Source organism: Diabrotica virgifera, chromosome 8 (genome assembly GCF_917563875.1).
Source record: "Diabrotica virgifera virgifera chromosome 8, PGI_DIABVI_V3a".
Classification (NCBI taxonomy): Eukaryota; Metazoa; Arthropoda; class Insecta; order Coleoptera; family Chrysomelidae; genus Diabrotica; species Diabrotica virgifera.
This window is the reverse complement of record NC_065450.1, coordinates 227,406,229-227,428,545: the sequence shown is the minus strand read 5'-3', so window position 1 is coordinate 227,428,545 and position 22,317 is coordinate 227,406,229. Positions and strand designations below refer to the sequence as shown.

The following is a 22,317-nucleotide window of genomic DNA, read 5'->3' as shown; positions in this document are numbered from 1 at the left end:
AGAACAAAAAGTCCCAAACATTAATGGAGACTTAATATGGTTCACTGATGGATCTAAAACTGCCCATGGTACTGGATCAGGAGTCTTTGGGCAAACATGTAACTATAATAAATCTTACAGCCTAGGTCAACATACAACGGTGTTCCAGGCTGAAGTTTTTGCTTTGGTGGCCTGCATTGATGAAATAATTGATGAGGACCCTAAAGCTAAGAGAATCAACATTTACACAGATAGCCAATCGGCTATTCTGGCTGTAAAGAACCCTCTCACCAAATCAAAACTGGTGAGAAACTGCAAAGCTCTCCTCAATAACCTGGCAAAAGACAACAAAGTGGCTTTAATATGGGTGCCGGGTCATGAAGGGGTGCATGGGAACGAACGAGCAGATATGTTAGCGAAACAAGGCTCGAAAAAAACTTTTGAAGGCCCAGAACCTTTCTGTGGCATCACTAAAGATGCTATGAAAAACGAGGTTCAGAAATGGCTGATAAAGAATCATCAAAATAAATGGAGAACCACTCAAGGGCAAATCCAGACTAAAAAAATAATCAAGAATATTGATAAAAAACTCTCGAACAGTTTGATGAACCTCAATAAACGAGAGATCAAAACGGTCACTGAAATGGTGACTGGACATTGTCGTTTAAGAAATCACCTATACAAACTAGGTAAGGTGAATGAACCATGGTGCAGAAAGTGCGAAATGGAAGAAGAAACTGCCATACACATACTATGCTATTGCAGTGTGCTAGATGATGTAAGGCAGAACTTCACTGGTCAAATGAGGTTTGAACCAGAAGAGATCTTAAAACTACCAATAAGAAAACTGTTGGCCTTCGTTGAGGCCACAGGACTTATTAAAGTTTAAGGAGAAGAACAGGGTTTGGTACAAAGGTCTTATGACCAAGTGCCAGAGACTAACGAGTCTCGCCTGAGTTAAGAAGAAGAAGAAGAAGATGTGTTAAAGAGAAATAAATTAATATTAAAAAAAGAGCTTTCCTAGTGTTCATTGTACAAGGGCCCAAAGATAGCCTTGTCGTTATACAAATCCCTGGGTAGTACCTAGAGTTTTCTACAAAAATATACACAATTAAGAGACTTGAAAAATAAATCTCTTATTTGCTCTGTCAAATTTCGTCTATTGGTGTCTTAAATAATTTGAATAGAGATCACACATATGTCCTTTCACGTATTTCATATTGAGAGTCAAACTTTCCTTACATGTTTATTTTATACACTACAAATGTTGTAAATTTCATTATTATCTCTTTAAAGTGTTTCATAGCTTTATTATAAGGACCCAACGAAAGCCAGGTGATAGGTTCACAGTTACTTTGATAAAGAAAGAGCCATTGTATTCCTAGAAACGCACTTCTCGCGAAGACAATGGATTCCTGGAATATACGAAGTGGAGTACATTCCGAAAAAATGCAACCAAAGGGTCTCCAGCAATAGTCAAGATAATATGCAGAAGCAAACGACTGGAGTGGACTTACCAACTGGAAAATCCAATCATGGGACAAAGCAAAATGGCGCAGAAACCTTGAGAAGTTAAATTGACTAATATTATCAATGCTGTACTTAACATAAATTTAGATTTGTTCAAAATTTATTGAAAACAGCTGAGGTTATAATGATACCAAAACCAGGGATATTACCAAATGGAGTATCTTTATATAGTATCACTTTTACTAGTGACGTCGAAATATTTTGAGAAAATCCTGCTAAAACGAATAAAGAAAACCAAGAATAGAGAAAACTCGAATGAATAAAACCATTTGAGTTAGTATAAAGTGATAACTAGTGTAATAGCACATTACTATGCTGTGTGTTTGACAAAATAAGATGACATCATAGGGTTGAACTCTTAGAATTTAAGTATCATTTAATACTTCGAGTTAAAGAAGGATAGATAATAATTGGTCAACTGTGGCCATATTTCAGTGGTATAAACACGTATTAGGTGTTTAATGATAATAAAAACCATATATCTGAATAATCTGGTCAAACAGAAATAATAAAAATGTTTTAAATAGTTCAGTCTTTCTTTAATATACAATTTTGTCACATTTAGAAACCATATTTTTCGATTTATAATAAATATATGGATGCTAAATTATAAAAAATGAAATTTCTTATTCATTTTTACAACTTTTAAAAGTATTTTCAAAACCTAAACCAAATATTTTATAAAAATGTGATTTATTATGGCATATCGATTAATCTATTTGTTGTTTCTGTTGTTTCAAGATAATTAAAAGAATTTTGGTCTAAACTACGGATCACATATTTACTTTTTTCCAAAAATATTCTTATTTTATTACCACCTTATTTTGGGTGTAACAAAAACGCTAGTCATAAATTAAATCACATATTCTGTGACCAAAAATAGTTGGATTGAACCTAACTTATCTTAGTACAAATGAGCACATAAAAAAAGTTACCGCCTTTTGAAGTTAAAAATGAAAATCGATTTTTTCCAATATATCGAAAACTATTAGATATTTTTGAAGATATTCTTCTTTAGGCGCGATTCGATTGAGGGTAAAATTGTACATAAATCTGCGCGCCTGCGCACACAGACAGTATGTGGTTCCTTGCTAATCTTTCAAGATAGGTGTTTATGTATCTGTATCCGTGCAAATAAGTCATTAAAAGAATATATTAGTGTTTTTAGTAAATGTATTATTTATTATAATTCTTGTGTTTTTGGATTTGTGTTTCTCTGTAGTAAAATAATAAAATATTTACACTATTTGTCGCCGTGTTGTGTAATTATATCCGAAACTTACATGTCAATTAGAAGGACCTCGCTGGTGTAGTTGGAAGGGCGTTAGCTCCGTGATTGGAATGACGCGGGTTCGAATCCTGGGCGATTCAAACTTTTTTTATTTTTGGTTGTTTTAATAAAAATATTTTGAAAGTGGTAGATAAGAAAGTTAGTTTAATTTTTAAATAAAATACAAATAACCTGTTAAGTATATTTACTATATTACCTATATAATAGAAGAATATCTTCTTACGTGCGTACAAAGTACACACACATTCTTTTTTTTATTGAAAATGAATATGCGGTATTCTTATGATAACAACATTTTAAAAAATAACAGTGAAATTTGTGCACCCAATAAAAATTTTATGGGGGTTTTGTTCCCATAAACCCACCAAATATTTGTGTATGTTCAAATTAAATTATAATTGTGGTATTATTAGTACAATGTTTTTAAAACTATTTTGCCTCTTAGTACTTCTTCGATAAGCCAGTTTTTAACGAGGTATATAATGTGGAACATTTGTAAAATCCACCAAATATTATTAAATGGTTAAGTAATATATTATAGAGACCTGGTAATAATATTATGAAAATAATATTCTATGATCCTACTTAACCATGTAAAAATGTTGGTGGATTTTACAATTCTCGATAAACTGGCTTATCGAAAAAGTACTAAAAGGCAAAAAAAACTCTTAAAAACATTGTGTTTAGCATTTCTTAAAAATCCCCATAACATTTGTCTGGGGTGCACAAATTTCACTGTTAAGAATGCTACATGTCCATTTTCAATAAAAAATCTCTAATAGTTTTCGATATATTGGAAAAAATCGATTTTCATTTGGTAAACTCAAAGGGCTGTAATTTTTTTATGTGCACATGTGTACCAAGGTAAGTTAGGTTCAATCGATCTATTTTTGGTCCCAGAATATGTGATTTAATTTATGGCCTCCCTTTTTGTTACACCCTGTATTGTTACGTTTCTAGAAAATACAAACAACAAAAACATTCCAAAGATATGGTATGTTAAACAGTAAATGGTTAAGTTCAATTAGTTACCACTATAAACAGCCCGGATTAACCGATAATAGTATAAAAGGCCCGGTTTCAGGTAAAATTTATTTTAGGCTTTATTATGGGAGTACCGTCTAGTCAGTGTTAATTGCAAAAGACCAACTCTGTCTGCCTCGGTGGTCTTAACAATGGGCAGGTCAGATAAATTTAATAATATTTACGACCGTACTAATTGAACTAAAACCATTTACTGTTGAACAAACCATACCTTCTTTACCATTTCTTATTCTATATCATATCTACAAACGATTAAGTAGTGGAATTGATTTAGTTTTTGAAAAACTCGTATTAGTCTAGGGGATATAGCTATGTCACCGTGGCCTTTTCAAATCTGATGGTCCTATCCAAGTCTTTGTATATATTTTTGGCTGCTGATTACGAATTTCGAGGGTGGATTTCGATCCCAGTGATTAAAAAAATATTTTTAATTGTTTATACGGCTCTAACTCGCAAACTAAAAAATATAAAAAGTTATTTTCAAAAAAATTTGTTCCTTGATAAAAAAAAAACAAAGAAAATGGTGTTTACTAAACATTAGTCCAATAATTTTATATTAATCGAGATATTGTAAAATTAGTGTAAAATGGTACAAAATAAGTACAGAAATCAGATATTGTAAAGACATTTACAGATATTGTAAAATTGGTGTAAAATAAGTATATTTCGAAGCTTTTTCTATCGTTATTCGGCTTCTAAGAACGCAAATGAGCTTTACAAAGTCTCATTTTAAAGCTTAATTTATTACTTTCAAACACAATTTGATAAATTACTTTATCTTTATTTGTATTAAAGCTATACCCGTTTGAAGTTGTCATTTTCTGAAAAATTTATAAATGTTGTTCTGAAGCTATTTTCTTGTGGCATTTTTTTTACAATTTTAATTTTTACAATAGGAATAAGCCACAATATTATAAAAAAAACAGTATTTTGTATTTTGACAACGGCACCCGATTTGGGCGTCGAAACGTTAATAAAAAATCATTTTTTAATAATATTGTGGCTTATTTCCCATTGTAAAAATTAAAATTTATAAATGATTTTGTTTATACGGGTTTTAAGCAAATTTGAGCAATAAACATTATACTTCAATCACCAGTAATGATAGAAGAACTCATTAGGAATATTTTGAGATTGTTTGTAGGTTTATTTTTGGCCAAGATATTGATATTTAAATAGGGCGCTCTGAGGCGCAAGATCGGCTGGCAGCGAAAAGGTACGCGCGCGAACCGCTCGATACAAAGACAAAGGTGACCTAGCTATGGCTTCTAGACTATAAGTAACGACAAAATTGCTCCCAACAAGAGAAATTACATATTTCCCGGTTCAGATCTGCTTGATCCGTGGTGGTAGACCTGCTTGTGAGGCGTAAAACTACTCATAGATGGCACCTCGCTCCTCCACGATAAACCTGGTGGTCCGACTCTGGCATATACTGGTTGACCTAAAAAATCCGTTTCGGTTAAAAAAACTTTAAGGAGAAAAGTAAGTATCAAATAAACAAGTTTATACGTAAAAATCTACTATAGTAGAATTAATACCATAGAAATAATACCATAGAAATAGTTCAATCGAATACCTCAGCTAAAGAGACTATAGGTACATTAGAAAATACATACGAGAAGAAGGGAATTTCGACACAGTTTCAACTGCAGCAGAAACTAAGGTCATGAGGTACTAGTACATTTTAGAAGACCAAAAATAATCATTTTTTTTAAGAATTTTCTTCTCAGAACCTTTATTAAAAATGAACATAAAACTGATTATATATCAATATCCAACTCTTAGAGAGTACAAAAAAATTTGTGCACGTACACTAATATTGTAGAGGGCGCAAAAGTCGAGGCCTCGAAAAATGATGGCGGACAGTTAATCTCAGGATTGGGATATCTGAAACAAAAAAATCATACTGCATTTGAAAGAGGAAGGTTTCTTACGTGACAATTTACCACAATTGGACTAAAAAATTAAAAATAAATATTTTTTAACCATGAAAAACTGAAGAAAAACGGGCGACTTTTTCACAAAAATTTTTCAAATTCCCTAAACACTTTTTTTGCAGAATTTTTCACTAACGGTGGTAAATTGTCCCGTAAGAAACCTTCCTTTTTCAAATGCCGTACGATTTTTTTGTTTCAGAGATCCCAATCCTGAGATTAACTGTCCGCGGAACTATTTTTTTTTTCGAGGCCTCGACTTTGGCGCCCTCTACAATATTAGTGTACGTTTATTAATGAAAAAGATATATTTTTTGTATTGTCTAAGAGTTAGATATTAATATGTAAAAAGTTTTATGTTCCTTTTTAATAAAGGTTCTGAGAAAATAATCTTGAAACAATGCTTATTTTTGGTTTTCTAAGGTGTACTAGTACCGAATATACAACAGGCTCTTTAAATATATGTTTTTAACAGAATTCAGCCAAATTGTTTGGTAAGTTAAAGCTGCAGGAGGTCAAGTATAAGATGGTGAACTTGTATCACAGATACTCTCTGCAATCATTATCATCAACAGATATTCCATCTCTGAACCTCCCTTAGATTTGTCCATTCATTTCTGTTTGCTGTTGCTTGCATGTAATCAGTCCACCTGGTTTGATGCCTCTCTGCATTTACTTCTTTAGGAAAAGGCCCAGGAATTTTGTTAACGATAAAATGAAGAAAAGGACATAAATACGCATTACTTCAAAATATAATGCAAGGAAAAATAGAAGGAAAACGGAATCCAGACAGTAAAATAATGTCATGGTTGCGCAATTAGAGGGAGTGGTTTGGCTGCACCACTAATGAACTCTTTAGGTCAGCTGTAAACAAGGTCAGGATAGCCTTGGTGATTTCGAATCTTCAATAGGAGTGGCACAAGAAGAAGAAGAAGAAGAAAATAATGAGATACTGACCAGTTTGTTTAAAATGCATATTTACCTGTAGAACTTGATGGCGAAACTATATCAGGCGGATTTTGCTGAGGTTTCTTATTATTACGGTTCCTCCTCAATGTCTGGATAGGTGAAAAGTACGAATCAGAATAAACTTTACGGTTGTAGTATCCTCCATTAGCCGAAGGATAAGGACATTCATCGTCTAAATCTGAGTTGAAGTTGTTCCATTGCTAAAAATACATACAATTTGTAGTTAAAAATTATATATACCTGTTGTCTACACCTTTTGCTTTTTTCAACTACTTTTTTGTAAATCATATAATAGATTACAAGAATTTATAAAGCCAGTGTAAGACCAATAATGACATATGCATCAGAAACAAGACTCGATACAGCAAAAATGAGAGTTAGTACGTTCTTTAACGGTAAAATATTGCAAAACCTCTACATTTTAAAGAACCGCTTGGATTAACATGAAATTTGGCATATACATAGCTAACAAGTCAAAGAAAAAAAATGATATTGTGCCGATATGTGCTTTTGCCCCGGGGGTGGTTTTCACCCCCTCTTGGGGGTGAAAAAATATTCGTCCACAGTAAGTCCGGAAATGGATAAACTGACTAATTTTAAGTAACTTTTGTTCTATAGAATTTTTTCACTAAGTCAATACCTTTCAATTATTTGCCACTGAATATGTTCATTTTTTCAACAAAATAACCACGCTTTTAGACGGTTTTTCGCAAATAACTCAGTATTTTGTCGAAATAACATTCGTAGTAAAAATATAGCCTGTAAAAAATAAAATTAAAAAAAAATGGTGTATATATCACGTCTCTTTACCTAGTAGAAGCAAAGTTATAGCTAATTAAAAATAGGTTCATATCCGTCAAATTCCAAATGGAATACTTTAACGTGAAATAACCAAAAATGAAGCACATTTCGGGGAAAACTCATTACAACTTATTTAAAGTGTTTAAAAAAAGCTTCATTTTTGTTTTATAAAAAAATTTCTAGCATCAAAAGTAAACATGTTACGCTCAAAATAAAGATAGTCCCTTTTTTTTGGTAAAAAAATTGGGAAAATCACACCCTAATTAGTATCTCAAATGAACTTAATCGTTACGACTTCACAAGTTTCCTGACTCGTGTATGTATTGTTTATATGATCTGTAAGTTTCATCGGTTCAAAGTCCTTATTTTTGAAAGGGCTGTAGTTGAAAGGGGTTGAACGAGTCACTGATCACGAATGTACGCAAATTTAGAAACACCAAATCTGAATCAATTTTTGTCTAACAAAAAAACAAACAAATACATGATATTCAGAAAAGCAATGCTGACTTTTTTTGTTTTTTGAGATTTTTGGTATCACTAACAATCTTTCAAGTTATTTTGAAAAAAAGCATATTTTTCAAAATTAAAATTTTTACTTTAAAACCAAATTTTTTCAAAAATAAGCACTTTGAATCGATGAAACTTACAGATCATATCACAATATAAGTAAAATATTTTATGGAACGGTAACGATTAATTGCATTTAAGTTGCTAATTAGGGGGTGGTCTTCCCAATTTTTTTTTTGCCAAAACAAAAGGGACCAACTTTATTTTGAGCGTAACTTGCTTAAATTTAATGCTAGAAACTTTTTATAAAAACAGAAATAAAGGTTTTTTTAAACACTTTAAAAAGGGTTTTCCCCAAAAAGTGCTTTTGGATATTTCACTTCGAAATAATCTATTTGAAATTTGGTGAATATGAATCTATTTTTCATTGGCTATAACTCTGGTTTTACGAAGTCCAGAGACCTAACGTGTACACCATTTTTTTACTTTTTTACAGGCTATATTTTTGCTAAGAATGTTTTTTTCGACAAAATACTTACTTTTTGAGTTATTTGCGAAAAACCGTCTAAAAATGTAGTTATTTTGTTGAAAAATGAACGAATTCACTCGCAAATAACTCGAAAAGTGTTGATTTGGCAAAAAAGCTCTACAGACAGAAAGTTAATTAAAATTATTCAGTTTTTATCCATTTCTGGACTTACTTTGGACATATATTTTTCAAGGGGGGGGGGGGTGAATGTCACCCCCAGGGCAAAAGCACACATCGGCACAATACCACTTTTTTTTTGACATGTAAGCTATGCGTATGGCAATTTTCATGTCAATCCAAGAGGTTATTTAAAATTTAGAGCAAAAACCGTGAAAGAATGTACTAAGTACTGAGAAGAAGTACAGGAAATACGCTGAGAGATCGAAAGAGGTGGGAAACTATGTAATGTAATGTAATGTAATGTAAATTTATAGGTTCCTTCCTATAGGTATCGATAATTTTACACCTCTACTAGTTTCGTCTCTTTTTTATTTCACAACCTATTATGTTTTGTCGGTTATTAGCGCACTCATCACTGTATACTTTGTACGCAGTAGCAGATTTAGGAATGTGCATTTGGAGAGGGAAGCTTGCCTTGTGGTGAGGGGGAGGGGAACTTTGAATGAAACACTAACCAAAAGACATAAAGATAAACCCAAACTACAAATAATAACTTGAAACATATAACTATAAAAGATAAACTTATATAAGTTCGGTAAGGTAAAGTTTTCAATCCTAATAGCGACATTAATAATATTGAAAAATATTAAAAATATTACTAAAAGATTTTTAAATCGAAAACTTATTGGTCCATTTCCCTGGTGACACCTCCAAGGCTTCTACAATATGCAAGCCAGATGGATGCTGCAGTGAAGACAAAAGGGAAGGAATTCTAAACTATGCAATTCACAACCCCCCCAAAATGGTATACATTTTTATTTTTATATAAGTTCCCTTAATTTTCCTAACTAGCGGATTTATTGGATTATTAACTGGACATAGTGCAATGTCCAGTTGCACCAACAAATAAACGACTGATTTTTTGATTTGGATTGCCCATTTATTTAAAAATATAATAATTGTCAAAAACTGTCAATTAAAACCAGAAATTTTAACGATTCTCTCGAAAAATATTAAATTTTTTACCATCGAATATAATATTAGAACACTTTTCTTTTCTTTCGAAAAAGGTTAAAATTTGATATTTTTTGGGAGAATCTTTAAAATTTCTGTTTTTAATTTGACAGTTTTTGGACAATTACATTTTAAAATAAACGGGCAATCCAAATTAATCGTTTATTTGTTGGTGCAACTGGACATTAGTATCATGAATTCTGGACATTATTGAGGAGGATGAAAATTTACCCTATTTCCCCCTAACCACTAGATCCGCCACTGATTGTTTGAATATTTACTTAATTATTATCAATTTAATCAATAATGTCTTACCGTCCGTTTTCCAGCAGCCACCAATGTCGTAGTAGCGTAGGGGGCAGGCGATATGGAACCCCCGTCAATATTTGGAGTTACATTGGCGTTGACTTCAGCATAATCGGCTACTTTGGATTCGATATTGGGACTGGCATACTCCTGCACCTGCATATTTAGGTAGTCTTCGAATTTGCGGCCTGAGATTGGATAACACTTTTCTGAGCTGTATTGAAGATTATCCGGACGGGTGAAATCGTTGTGGTTCAATGGGTTTGAACGAAGATTTACGCTTCCGTAAGGGTTGACCCTAAAATTGAAACAGAAAAAATAAAACATGGATTTCCTCGATCTCTCATTCACGCACAATTTTCACGCATTCTCCCACTGTCTCATTGCAGTTTTACAGTATCATTTTTAGGAATATTCTTGTTATGCATTAGGATATTCGGTGTTTCTTTGTGACATTTAGTGTATACTACGTTAACTGATTTTGCTTCGTTGATCTTTATCTTCCATTTCTTAGCCCATATTTCAACTAGATGTTTCAGCTGCCTGTATGGGATCTGGGTTTTTTACCAGAATTGCAGTGTCGTCTGCGAATGTTGCGATTGTAGATTCTTCTCCAGTTGGGAAATCAGCTGTAAAGATTGTGTAGCGAATTGGTCCCAAGACGCTGCCTTGCGGGACCCCAGCATTTATGTTGTGAATTTCAGACACACTTTCTTCGTATCTTGTGTAAAATAGCCTTTCTTCGAGATATGATTTTAGTATTGTATATAGGGGCTAAGAGATTTCTTTCTTCAGTTTGAATAACAATCCTGGATGCCAGACCTGGTCAAATGTCGCCACCTCTAATTCGAGTTTATCTTCTTGGTTGCTTCTGGGTACTCTGCCTCCCTTCAGGTCGACTTTCTTCCTGTTCCTTTATTTTCAACGTTCTCTTCACATCTTATACACAAGGTATGACTCAGTAACTGATTTATTACGATTTTGTGCCCCTGACCCCATAGGTCATCAACCTAGGGTAAAGCTTTCTGCAGACAGTTCTCAGTTTTATGTAAAGCGGGGAAAAATAAAACTGGACTTAAACTATACGGAATTCTTCACAATGATATAAATATAGATCTACATCAAAAAATCACTTACCCATTAGAAACAGAACCATTATAAACATACTCTTTCCTCTTATGACTCCCTGGAGTTAGCTTAGAATATTCAGGTAGAGTACTCGACGAGTAGTCAGGCAAATTTTCTTTATCAAGCCACAGAGGAGACTCGTGTTTAACGTCCATAGGAGTTGTCAGAACACCACCGTTAGATCTACTAGGTGTTAAGCTCTTCTTGGATAACATCTGTCTTCGTCTAACGAAAATCATAGCTCCAAAGAGTAGCACCATAACTGACACCATACTTATTAAGAGAGCCATAAACCAGGTTTCTGTAATGAAGTCACCGGATTGCATATCTGCTCCAACAGGCCTAAAATCAAGAAGAGGTAAGTATATAAAATTTAATTCAAGTAGTGGTGGTGAATGTGGTGATTTTTAAATCTCGCCGGGATTAGTGGCCGTGATTTTCGAATAACGGTGATTTTAAACCGTGACCGTGATCACCATTTTTTTATGTACAGTAACAGGTAGTCACAATAATTGGATGACTGTGAGATTGATATCTGATATATCTGGTCACTGATTACCTACGGTTATCAAAGTTAGCCATAAATCACGGTGACTGAATCACGGGTAGTGAAATCACGTCCCATTATTAATACCAACCTTTGGAAATTATTGTCTGCTATTCTGGAAGTAGGTTCCAGTCTTAATGTAGCAGCAGCATTGTAAGGTCCTAGTCCGATCCTGGTTACAGCTGCTACTCTTACAAAATAAGACACACCGGGGCTTAAACTACCTAACAAAAGACTGGATGCCTTCTTTCCTACACTGATCATCTTCGTTTGGTCTGTACCGTTCGTTTTAATCTCCACTTTGTAACCTTGAAGCTCTCCATTGAGTGTTATTGGAGGCGGCGACTTCCATTTTAAATACACTGCTGTTGAGTTCAACAGAAGAGCCTCCATATGGGATGGGGCTTCAGTAGGAACTAAAAAATATTGTCAGATTAGTACAATAATTACAGTTGAGTCCGCGAGTCTTTACCCGTGCGTCATCACTTAAAGCATACGAAATAAGTCGGAAATCTATTTCACGCAACAACAACTGACAGAAAGTGGCTACTGTTCCGATTACGGGTTTTATTATAAAATTTGACGTTATCAAATATATAGAATGTCATATGTAAGTTTTGCTTCAAAATTTTTGCGCAGAATTACAGCTACATTTGAAGTAGCTTAATAAATTCTTTTATTATTATTGAATAATAAATAAATAAACAATTTATAAAAAAATCCAATAACATATTTTATTTTTGTTATTTTATTCACTTTGACGAAAATCTAAACACAGTCATTTCTTTACTGTGTGAATGACGGTAGCTTTGTATGTTTTAAATATTAATTGCCTAAATATAATTATTTACCTTAAAATTTCAAAGCCCAATATAAAATTAGTTGTGAAAACAACTGTTTGTGTAATATAAAGAAACTTCACAACGCAAAAATTCGACAAAAACCGCAAAAAGTTCAACTGACTGACAGCCACAAAATTAAACAAATCAGAAACGTCAAACAAATTGTGCTTAAAATATGAAAACATACCGAATCGTCTTTTTTTGTCTTTTCAAGGCACTGAGTCTAGATGGTTCATAAAAATAACATGTGTTGTTACTTAATAACAAACGCCAGCTGGTTTGTCATGAGTTTCATGCATGGAAGAGAATGATGCTAGATAAGTATGTGTTTTATCTCGCCAGGTATTAATGACGCACGGGTAAAGACTCGCGGACTCAACTGTATGTAAGTGTATCTATAAATTTAAACTCTATTTTTAAGTTTATAGTAATCTCATTATACTAAACGTTTCGGCTATATAAATAGAAACGGAATTTTATTATACAGGGTGGACCAAAGAAAACAGTCGATATTTGACAGTAGCTGTTAAAGAAAATGCCGAAACAGGTCGATTTTTATTTTTGAATTACAATTTTTTGATACATGTATATTTCATACTAGTGACGTCATCCATATGGGCGTGATGACGTAATCGATGATTTTTTAAACGGGAATAGGGGTCATGTGGTAGTTCATTTGAAAGGGTGTTCAATTCTCTATTCAGTAATATGAACATTAATATCATTATTTACATAGGGTGGCCAAAAAATAATTTTTGAATTAAATTAATTCACGCAAAAAGAAGAATGATGTCACAAAATAGAAAAAAAATGTTTATTTGGCAAATAAACATTGCTTTTCGCTTAAATTAAATGTTCAAACTGCCAATAGGTAGGTGGGAGGCTGTTTGTGATTTAATTTAAGTCAAAAGAAATGTTTATTTGTGAAATAAATATTGTTTTCTATTTTCTGACAGCAATACAATGTATTTTGAGTTAAATGAATTACATACATTCTTCTTTTTGCGTCAATTAATTTAATTCAAAAACTATTTTTTTGGTCACCCTGTATAAATAATGATATTAATGTTTATATTACTGAAGAGAGAATTGAACACCCTTTCAAATGAGCTACCACACGACCCCTATTCTTATTTAAAAAAAACATCGATTACGTCATCACGCTCAGATGGATGACGTCACTAGTATGAAATATATGTCAAAAAATTGCAATATAAAAATAAATATCGACTTGTTTCGGTATTTTCTCAAAATCTAATAACTACTGCCAAATATCGAGGTGGACTGTTTTCTTTGGCCCATCCTGTATCTTAAAAAGCTTCAAGCCTGACGTTCGCTGATCATACAGCAATAATAGCGAGAAGCGAACAGGAATAAATACGGATAATTAAAGAATTAGAAGAAGGAGGCATAAAAAGGGGTATATTAATGACATAAAAACAAAATACATGGACTGCACAGACCAAGAATATGTAAGAGGAAAGTATTTACAGCACAAAAAATAATAATACATGTAGATTTGAAGAAGTTGAGAGGTTCGAATATCTAGGAACAATTATAACACGAAAACTAAATAAAGAAGAAGAAATCTAAAATAGACTAATGAAAGCGAACAAGTGTATTTATGCATTAAATAGGTTACTAAGTAATAAATGCATATGAAGAGGTGCCAAATTAAAAACATACAGAACAGCTATTAGGCCTATAAGCCTATAGGCTATGCATAAGTTACTATACATGTTCAGAGATATGGGCATTAAATAAAAAAGGACAAGACATGATGCAGATATGGGAACGAAAAGAACCAAGGAAAATATTTGGAGGGAAAATGGAGAACGGTGTTTTAGATCAGAAAGACAAATCAAGATCTGAGGGAGTTATGTTGAGAGTCCAGCATACTAGGGGTAATAAGAGCCAAAAGACAAAGATAGCTAGGACACATACAGAGGATGCCAAAGGGTAGACGACCGAAAATGCGCAAGTACAATAGGAGGACGTCAGAGAAGAGGTCGACCGAGAACAAGGTGGAATCTGAGTGTAGAAGACGATCAAAAAATACTCAACATCACAAATTGGAGGATGAAAGCAATGGACAAGAAGAGCTATATAAGAATAGCCAGTCAAGTAATGGGCCTACTAGGCTCGGCGCGCTAATTATTATTATAGTGGTAGTAGCCAAAAATACTTCAGATTCTTTGATGACTTTTCATCTACTATTCGAAACATCAAACAATCTACAGTTTCACTCACAATTTCTTTATTCTTTGCAGTCTCTGAGACAAGGCGCGACGAAATAGAAGGCAAAAATATATTCTACTTTTCTAGTCTCTTAATTCAATAAGAAGCTTCGGTAATATATTTTTTATGTAATTATGTTTATTTACAATCTACATCATTAAAAGAGTATTAAGTAAATTTTTTCCATGTTTTTGGTCATGAAGAAGAGACTTCCAATGATGTCTCATCTTATTCTATTTATGTTTAAAGTTTTAAAATAGGTCCTGAGGCCAGGTTCTATCTAGTCTCCTTGTGATAGGGCCATTATGAAATAATTCCCTTACTAATTCGTTGTCATGGTGAATGGTACGCTCGTTTTGTGATTTCGAGGCTCGATGGATTTCTTCTCTAATGAAAGGTATATTTAAGTCTTCGTGAAGTGTTTGATTAGTTACATACCAGGGTGCATCCACTATTGATCTTAGAACTTTCGACTGAAATCTTTGAATGATATTCAGTGATGTTGACTTTGCACAGCCCCAGAGGTGTAGTCCGTAGTACCAAATAGGTTTGATTATTGCTTTATACAGAAGAATTTTGTTTTGGATGTTGAGTTTTGATCTGCGTCCAAGGAGCCAATACATTTGCCGAAATTTCAAGTCTAGTTATCTTCTTTTAGTCTGTATATGTTTTTTCCAAGTAAGACGTTGGTCAAGATGGAGGTCAAAATGGAGCTTCTGTTACTGTTGGTATTCGTACATTTTCCATTCTTACAGGTGGGCATGTGTTGTGGCGGTTTGTAAACGTTATTTGAGATGATTTTGTTTTATTTACTTTAGTTCGCCATTTTGTGTACCATTCACTGAGTATGTCCAGATGGTGTTGCAGGTCTTGTGAGGCTTGTATGTGATCTTCATTTACTGCTAGTATTGCTACGTCATCAGCAAAGGAAGCGATCGTAGTATTAGGAGACTCTGGTATATCGGCTGTGTAGAGTGAGAAAAGCAGAGGTCCGAGAACACTACCTTGCGGAACTCCGGAGTTAATAGGACAGAGGCTGGATTGTTGGTCTTTGAATTTTACTGAGAAATATCTATTTGATAAGTAGGATTTGATTGAAGAGATAATTATGTAGAACTATTTTTTAAACCAGTTACACAAGTCATGTCGATATTAGGCCTGGATTCCGTGTACCAAAAAAAGTTTATTAATAGTAAGCTGAAAATTTCTTAATAGCTTAACGGTGTCTAGCCGAACAAACTTTGATGTACGGGAACACTGGAAGATGGGAAGTTTTAACTAAGGAACAGGTTACAGGTTTTGAACATCAGACTACGGAAACGTCCCATGTATTTTGTCGGACAGAACTTCCAATTGATTTGTTACCCTTTCATTAAACTCTCATGCAAAAATTAGACTGCTATTTATCACCAACATAATTCCTGCCATTTGATATATTCTACTTGTCGGACTTATTAAAATGCCCAATATATTTGTCGGACAAACATTTTTTGATATATTATATAAAGTTTGCTATTGAATAAATTTAAAAACAACCTGCTAGTTTTCACAATCATAAACTTGTCAGGATGACACGTTCCATAATTAAAATCATGTTCCACAATTAAAACTTCCCCTGTTCCAGTGTTCCCATACATTTTCAGCTTGTTATTAATAAACTTTTATTTTGGTACGCGGGATCCAGGCCTATATGATTTCCATTACGTCACTAATCTAAACGTCTGTAAAATACTTACCATCCTCTAAGGTTCTAACGGATTTGGAATTAGAAGGATGACCTTCAACAGTCTTGAAAAAAGGCACCAAGAAAAACTCATACTTCGACCATTTTTCTAAATTATTAATTGTAAAACTCGATGTACCTCCTGTATGTAACACAGTCAACATACTATAAGTCTTAGGCTTCTCTTCTTCGTTATCTAACACTACAAAATAAATATACAAGCCTTCCACATAGGTAGAATCGCTGACTGACCAAACTAGCTTTATGGAAGTAGAAGAAAGAGGTATAGCTTCAGTGAGCGATGCTATACTGGATGCTACGAGGTTGGCTCTAGCTTCACTAAGTTCCGTTACTTCAGGATTGCCCCAATTCTGTGCTGAATCTGGTCCTACGACTATTGGTTCCGATAATTGCGATGGAGGACCCATTCCATGAGCGTTCTCGGCTCTAATGAGGAATGTGTACGGAATACCAGCTGACAGAAGATGCTGGGTGAAGGTAGGGCCTGGTATTCTGCGGCCGACGATAGTCCATGTTGGAGTTATTCCTTCTTCCTTACCGAACAATTCTACTTGATAACCTAGTAGACTGGAAGAGCCGATTTTGTTGTTTTGTCCCCAAGTAATAGTAACGCTTCCTGTAAAAAATATGATTTAATATAATGCTAACAATATCATTTTGGTAAGTTACCTTCTGACTGGTTAAGAGCATGAGGTCTACTTGGTGGTCCCGGTAACATAACTGCTTCTGGAGCTTTGAAGAAATTAATATTTGGATTTTTAGGATTTTCTACTAGAAGATGACCAGTCCATGTAGCCTTGCCCCCTCTTGATGAAGCTACACACGTATAGGGACCAGAGTCTTCCTTTTGTAGGCTATATATTTCCAAATGGTTAGGATTAGTCATATTTATTCTATGGGACTGTGCTACAGGTACTCCTTCTTTATACCAAGAGATTACAGGCTTTGGATTTCCTTCGGCTTCACAAGACATGTAAGCTACTGAGTCTATTGGAAGAGTTTGATTTACAGGACCGTTGGTGATTATTGGAGGCGGTCTATCTTCTTTTGAAGTCACTGTCAGTCTTGTTCTGGAAGATATAGACCCTGCAGCGTTGATAGCGGAGCATATGACAACAGTACCAGAATCCTGAACCTAAACATACAAAATAATATTTTAAATAAGTGAAAAACTTTATTTATAAACAATTTTACTTATAGATTTTAATGGTTTAATCGGAAAAAGAAATGATAAGATAGTGATCATGAACAGAATCGAAGCATTGGAAATGTGGATTCATAGACGGATGCTGAAGATACCTTGGACAGCAAGAAAAAGTAATAAAAAAGTACTAAGGAAGGTGTCAACGGGTGCAGAGAGCTGATTATTCACTCACCTTAAACTCTAAAATCAATGAAACTGAAGCGAAGCAAAACAAACCCCATAATACCTTTTATCTCAAAAAAAGTTACAGAATTGGAGCTTGGAAGGTCCGAACCGTGTATGAGGCGTTAAGACTAGCGCAAGTAGTAAAAGAAATGGTAGAATTAAGGATACAAATTATGGGGCTATCTGAAATAAGATGACCTGGGTAATGAGACAACAACATCAAACGGAGGAGTGCTGTTACACTCAGGAAACGATATTAAAGAAGACAGGAGAAAGAGTTGGGATCCTCTTAAGTAAAGAGGTAAAAAGAGGGCTAATAAAATGGCATCCTTTATCAGATAGACTAATATTAGCACAACTCAATTCTCAAGTAAGAAAGATAACTATTATTCAATGTTACGCACCTACAAAGGTAAGCGCAGATGATGAGAAAGAAAATTTCTACCAACAATTAAGATATACTATCGGAAAGGTGAACAAAGGAGATAAACTCGTAGTCACGGGAGATCTGAACGTGAAAGTTGGCAAAGACAACAAGGGAGTGGAAACATGCATGGGAACACATGGACTAGGGAATAGAAACAACAATGGAGAGAAACTTATAGAACTTAGCCTAGAAAACAATCTTGTCATTGGAGGAACGATTTTTCCACACAAAGACTGCCACAAAATAACCTGGATATCACTAGATAATAAAAGGCAAAATCAAATAGACCACATCTTGATTAATAAAAAATGAAGAAGTAGCCTTCTAGATGTACGAAATAAAAGATCAGCAGATGTAGGAAGTGATCACCACCTACTAATAGCAGAAATAAAAATAAAAATCAAGACAAAAAGCGGGAGTAAACAATATAGCAAACGAAGAAGATACAATATACAACGACTGAAAGACAGTGAAACCCACAAAATGTGGAGTAACAAAATAAAGTTGAACACAGAAACTGTGAACAAGACACAGACAAATATAGCAAACAAATGGGAGATGATCAAAGAGGCTGTACACCAGACTGCACAAGAAGTGTTGGGCTACAACAAAGAAGAGAAATCAGAGTGGCTAAGTGGTAACACATGGCAACTGATAAAAAAGAGGAAGGATTTAAAAGCCGAACTAAATAGAATACAAAAATTAGACGACAAAATTAGAATAACCTAAGAGTATGCAGATGTAAGGGAGCGTTCAAGTATTACGTAACGCTTTTTAACGATTTTTGAAGATTTTTGACCCTCCCCCCAACCTGCGTTACGTAATACTTGAACGCTCCCTAAATAAACAGGTAAAGAAGAGTGCTAGGAGTGACAAAAGAAGGGACAGCCGAAACAAATAATCAGAGAGAGCTATACAGAACCACTAAACGTCTTGCAAATAAGAACTTCAACAGCCGCACACATCTTATGGAAAATATAATGTCACTCAAATTAAATAAAATTTACATGAATAGATGCGTCCTGAAATTTCAATAATTTGATACCATTGCGTCAACTCTGAATTTTGCTTAATAAGGCGTTAATTGTAATTAAAGTTTATCGAAATCGCAATTTAAGTCCATTAAACTGGCATTCATAAATAATAATAGTCTAGAGGCTATTGAAAACAGTCTATTCACCACTAGCTTAAGCCGATTAGAGGCGGTACTTCTTCTTCTTCTTCAAGTGCCGTCTCCTAATCGGAGGTTGGATATCATCATCACTATCTTTACTCTATCCACCGCTGCTCTAAAGAGTTCTATAGAACTGCATCTAAACTAGTCCCTTAAATTCTTTAACCATGACACTCTCCTTCCTATACTCCTTCCGCCTCTTATCTTTCCCTGTATTATCAGTCTTAAGAGGCGGTACAACTAACCAACTTATATCTACCTACTTTATTATCAATAATAATAGGAAAAGATAAGTGTAAGCCATTGCCTTAATCTCTCAGAAAGATTTATGGAGTAAGCGAATCACAAGATCTTTTTTCTCTTTGACACAGGTACATTCCTATTCGATTTTAGATTTATTTTTATCAATTTACGCTCTTATTAACCAAAATACAGAGTTGGCGCAATGGTATCAAATTATTGAAATTTCATGACGCATCTATTCATGTAAATTTTATTTCATTTGAGTTGTTACACTATATTTTCCATAAGATGTGTACGGTCTCCTTTAGTAAGTAAATACCTGTGCTTCCTTTAGTTGCAAACTAGAAAATCCTTCGGTGGTGGTAAAGGCTTCATAATTTCCAAAGCTATTACCAGAGTACACTAATGCTCTATCTCCTTCAAATGACCAAAACACAAAAGGTGGTGGATTGCCCTTAACATTGCAGTGGAAAGTAACATCTCTACCAACTTCTACTGCTTGTGCTTGAGGCCTCGTAGTAAAAGTTGGAGGGGCATGAACTATCAAAAGAGCCGATGCAGTAATGGCACCAGCAAAGTTATCAGCATCACAGAAGTATCTAAAAGTATCAAAAATAAGACAATAAACAGCTCAAGTCGATTGTTCAAATTTCTTACCGTCCTTGGTCTAGTAATGTAATTTGCTCCAATCGAAGGGTTCTATCTTCCAGTACTCTTACTCTACCTAGTGGCATGGTTCCTCCAGGAGCTGTTCTTCTCCAAAGAACATCGGGAATTGGATCTCCACCAGTTGCACAAGATAATTCTACTGTGGATCCGACTATTGCGGTGATGTCTTCTGGTGGTCGTATCATAAATGGTTTCACTAAAATAAAAGATGTTTTTTCACTTAATTAGTTTTCTTTAATAATAGGCTATAACAGAATATCTGTGACCTTTTGGAGATGGACAACAGAACATGTGGATATAAAAAAAATGTATAAATGAGCCTTTCTCAGGCTCTTTCGATTCATTAAGTTTTTTAGTTATATAATTGCTTGTGTAACTTGGCGTCTTCTACAATCTTTTTCCATTTTTCCTTTTTGGAATATGTATAGCTTTCCAGTCTCTAACTCCAATCTTCGTAAGGTCCTCAATTCTCAATTTCTATAATCTCATTTTGGGTATTCCTCTTGGTTTACATGTTACTGATTTCCATTTAGTTATTTTCTTGATAACTGCTTTTGGACCTTTTCTTCCTAGATACTTAGATTTATTATCCATCTGAGTCTTATGCGACAGATCTGACGACATCTTTCTCTATCAAAAGTTTTCACATGATCCAGATGCTATAAAAGATTATCCAGGACCAACTATCTCCAGGATCTTTAATTTTTCCTCTGGCCTATGTCAAAGACATGCTTTCAGAACCAGTTTTGTGTGTTGGAGTAATTGAGTCTACTTATTTTTGACAAACAGTCCAGGGACCAAAGCTTTTCACCTCACAATTTTTACAGAATGGATCAATTTGCTTGAAAATTTGAGAATAAGTAGTGAATAGTCCATTGATCAAAATCTATATGATGCTGATAGGCGCTTTTGTCATGGGGGCGGTTGCCGCCCCATCTCGGGGGTGGAAATTTTTTATTATATTTTAACCACAAAAGTTAATAAAAACATTCATTCTAAGCAAAAAATGTTTTATACATTTTTTTGATAAAATTGATAGTTTTTGATTTATTCGCTATCGAAAGTGTTAGTTTTATATCTAAAAAATCAATGTTTTTCGATGGTATACTCATTTACGATTCACTCAATTTTTGCCGTAGAACAAATTTTATCAAACCAAGTACTTGGGAATTATATTACCTACAATTTCATATTTAAACATTTTTTCGTATCTCTTATGCTAATCTTTCGATTCTGAAGAAAATGGCATTTTTTACCAAATTGCAAACATTCGTTATTCGCTTTAAACTTCAGTTTTTTAAAAACTAATCATTCTAAGCCAGTCAAACTTCTAGAATCTATTAATAATACATAAATAAAGAAGAATAAATAAGGCCAACGACTAAAAACACCTCTAACTTACATTATTATTCTTCCAATTGGATTTCTTTTTTTTTTTCAAAAAAATATATTGATTTTTTAACCGTAACTTTTTTTATTTTTTATCTTAGAAACTTCGTTAAAAAAGAATTTTGTAGGTTTTTACAAGACCTATAAGGCTATTAATATTATATCCTTTTAAAATTCTCAGTCACAAAAAGAGGTGGCATTGAAAGGGTTGGTAAAGGTGGTTTTTGCATGATATTACAAGTTTTAATTGTCAATAGCTCACTCAGTTTTTGCCGTAAAAAAAATTTTTTGCAAACCACTTTCTTGGGAATTTAATAAGCTACAATTTCATATTTAAATATTTTTTTGTATCTCTGATGCTAATCTTTCTATTCTGAAGAAAAGAGCATTTTTACCAAACTACAAAAACTTGTTATTCGCTTTTAACTCCATTTTTTTAAAAACTAATCATTCTAAGCCGATCAAACTTCTAGAACCTATTAACAATACATAAATCAAGCAAAACAAATCAGGTCAATGA

The 22,317-nt window shown here is 33.8% G+C and overlaps 1 protein-coding gene across 1 annotated transcript in view; it reads right to left on the bottom strand.

The window, feature by feature from the left end:
• Positions 1 to 949: 949 nt before the first annotated feature.
• The window catches only part of LOC114331806 (roundabout homolog 1-like), a 776,276-nt gene continuing 754,908 nt past the window's right edge, over positions 950 to 22,317 (bottom strand). The window contains exons 5-13 of the mRNA XM_050659727.1: positions 20,397 to 20,604; positions 20,059 to 20,338; positions 17,196 to 17,661; positions 16,519 to 17,142; positions 11,794 to 12,118; positions 11,165 to 11,497; positions 10,037 to 10,325; positions 6,764 to 6,950; positions 950 to 5,288 (exon numbers count right to left, since the gene is read on the bottom strand). Coding sequence (XP_050515684.1) covers positions 5,155 to 5,288; positions 6,764 to 6,950; positions 10,037 to 10,325; positions 11,165 to 11,497; positions 11,794 to 12,118; positions 16,519 to 17,142; positions 17,196 to 17,661; positions 20,059 to 20,338; positions 20,397 to 20,604 — 2,846 coding nt within the window. The 3' untranslated portion in view covers positions 950 to 5,154. The remainder of the gene's footprint in view (positions 5,289 to 6,763; positions 6,951 to 10,036; positions 10,326 to 11,164; positions 11,498 to 11,793; positions 12,119 to 16,518; positions 17,143 to 17,195; positions 17,662 to 20,058; positions 20,339 to 20,396; positions 20,605 to 22,317) is intronic.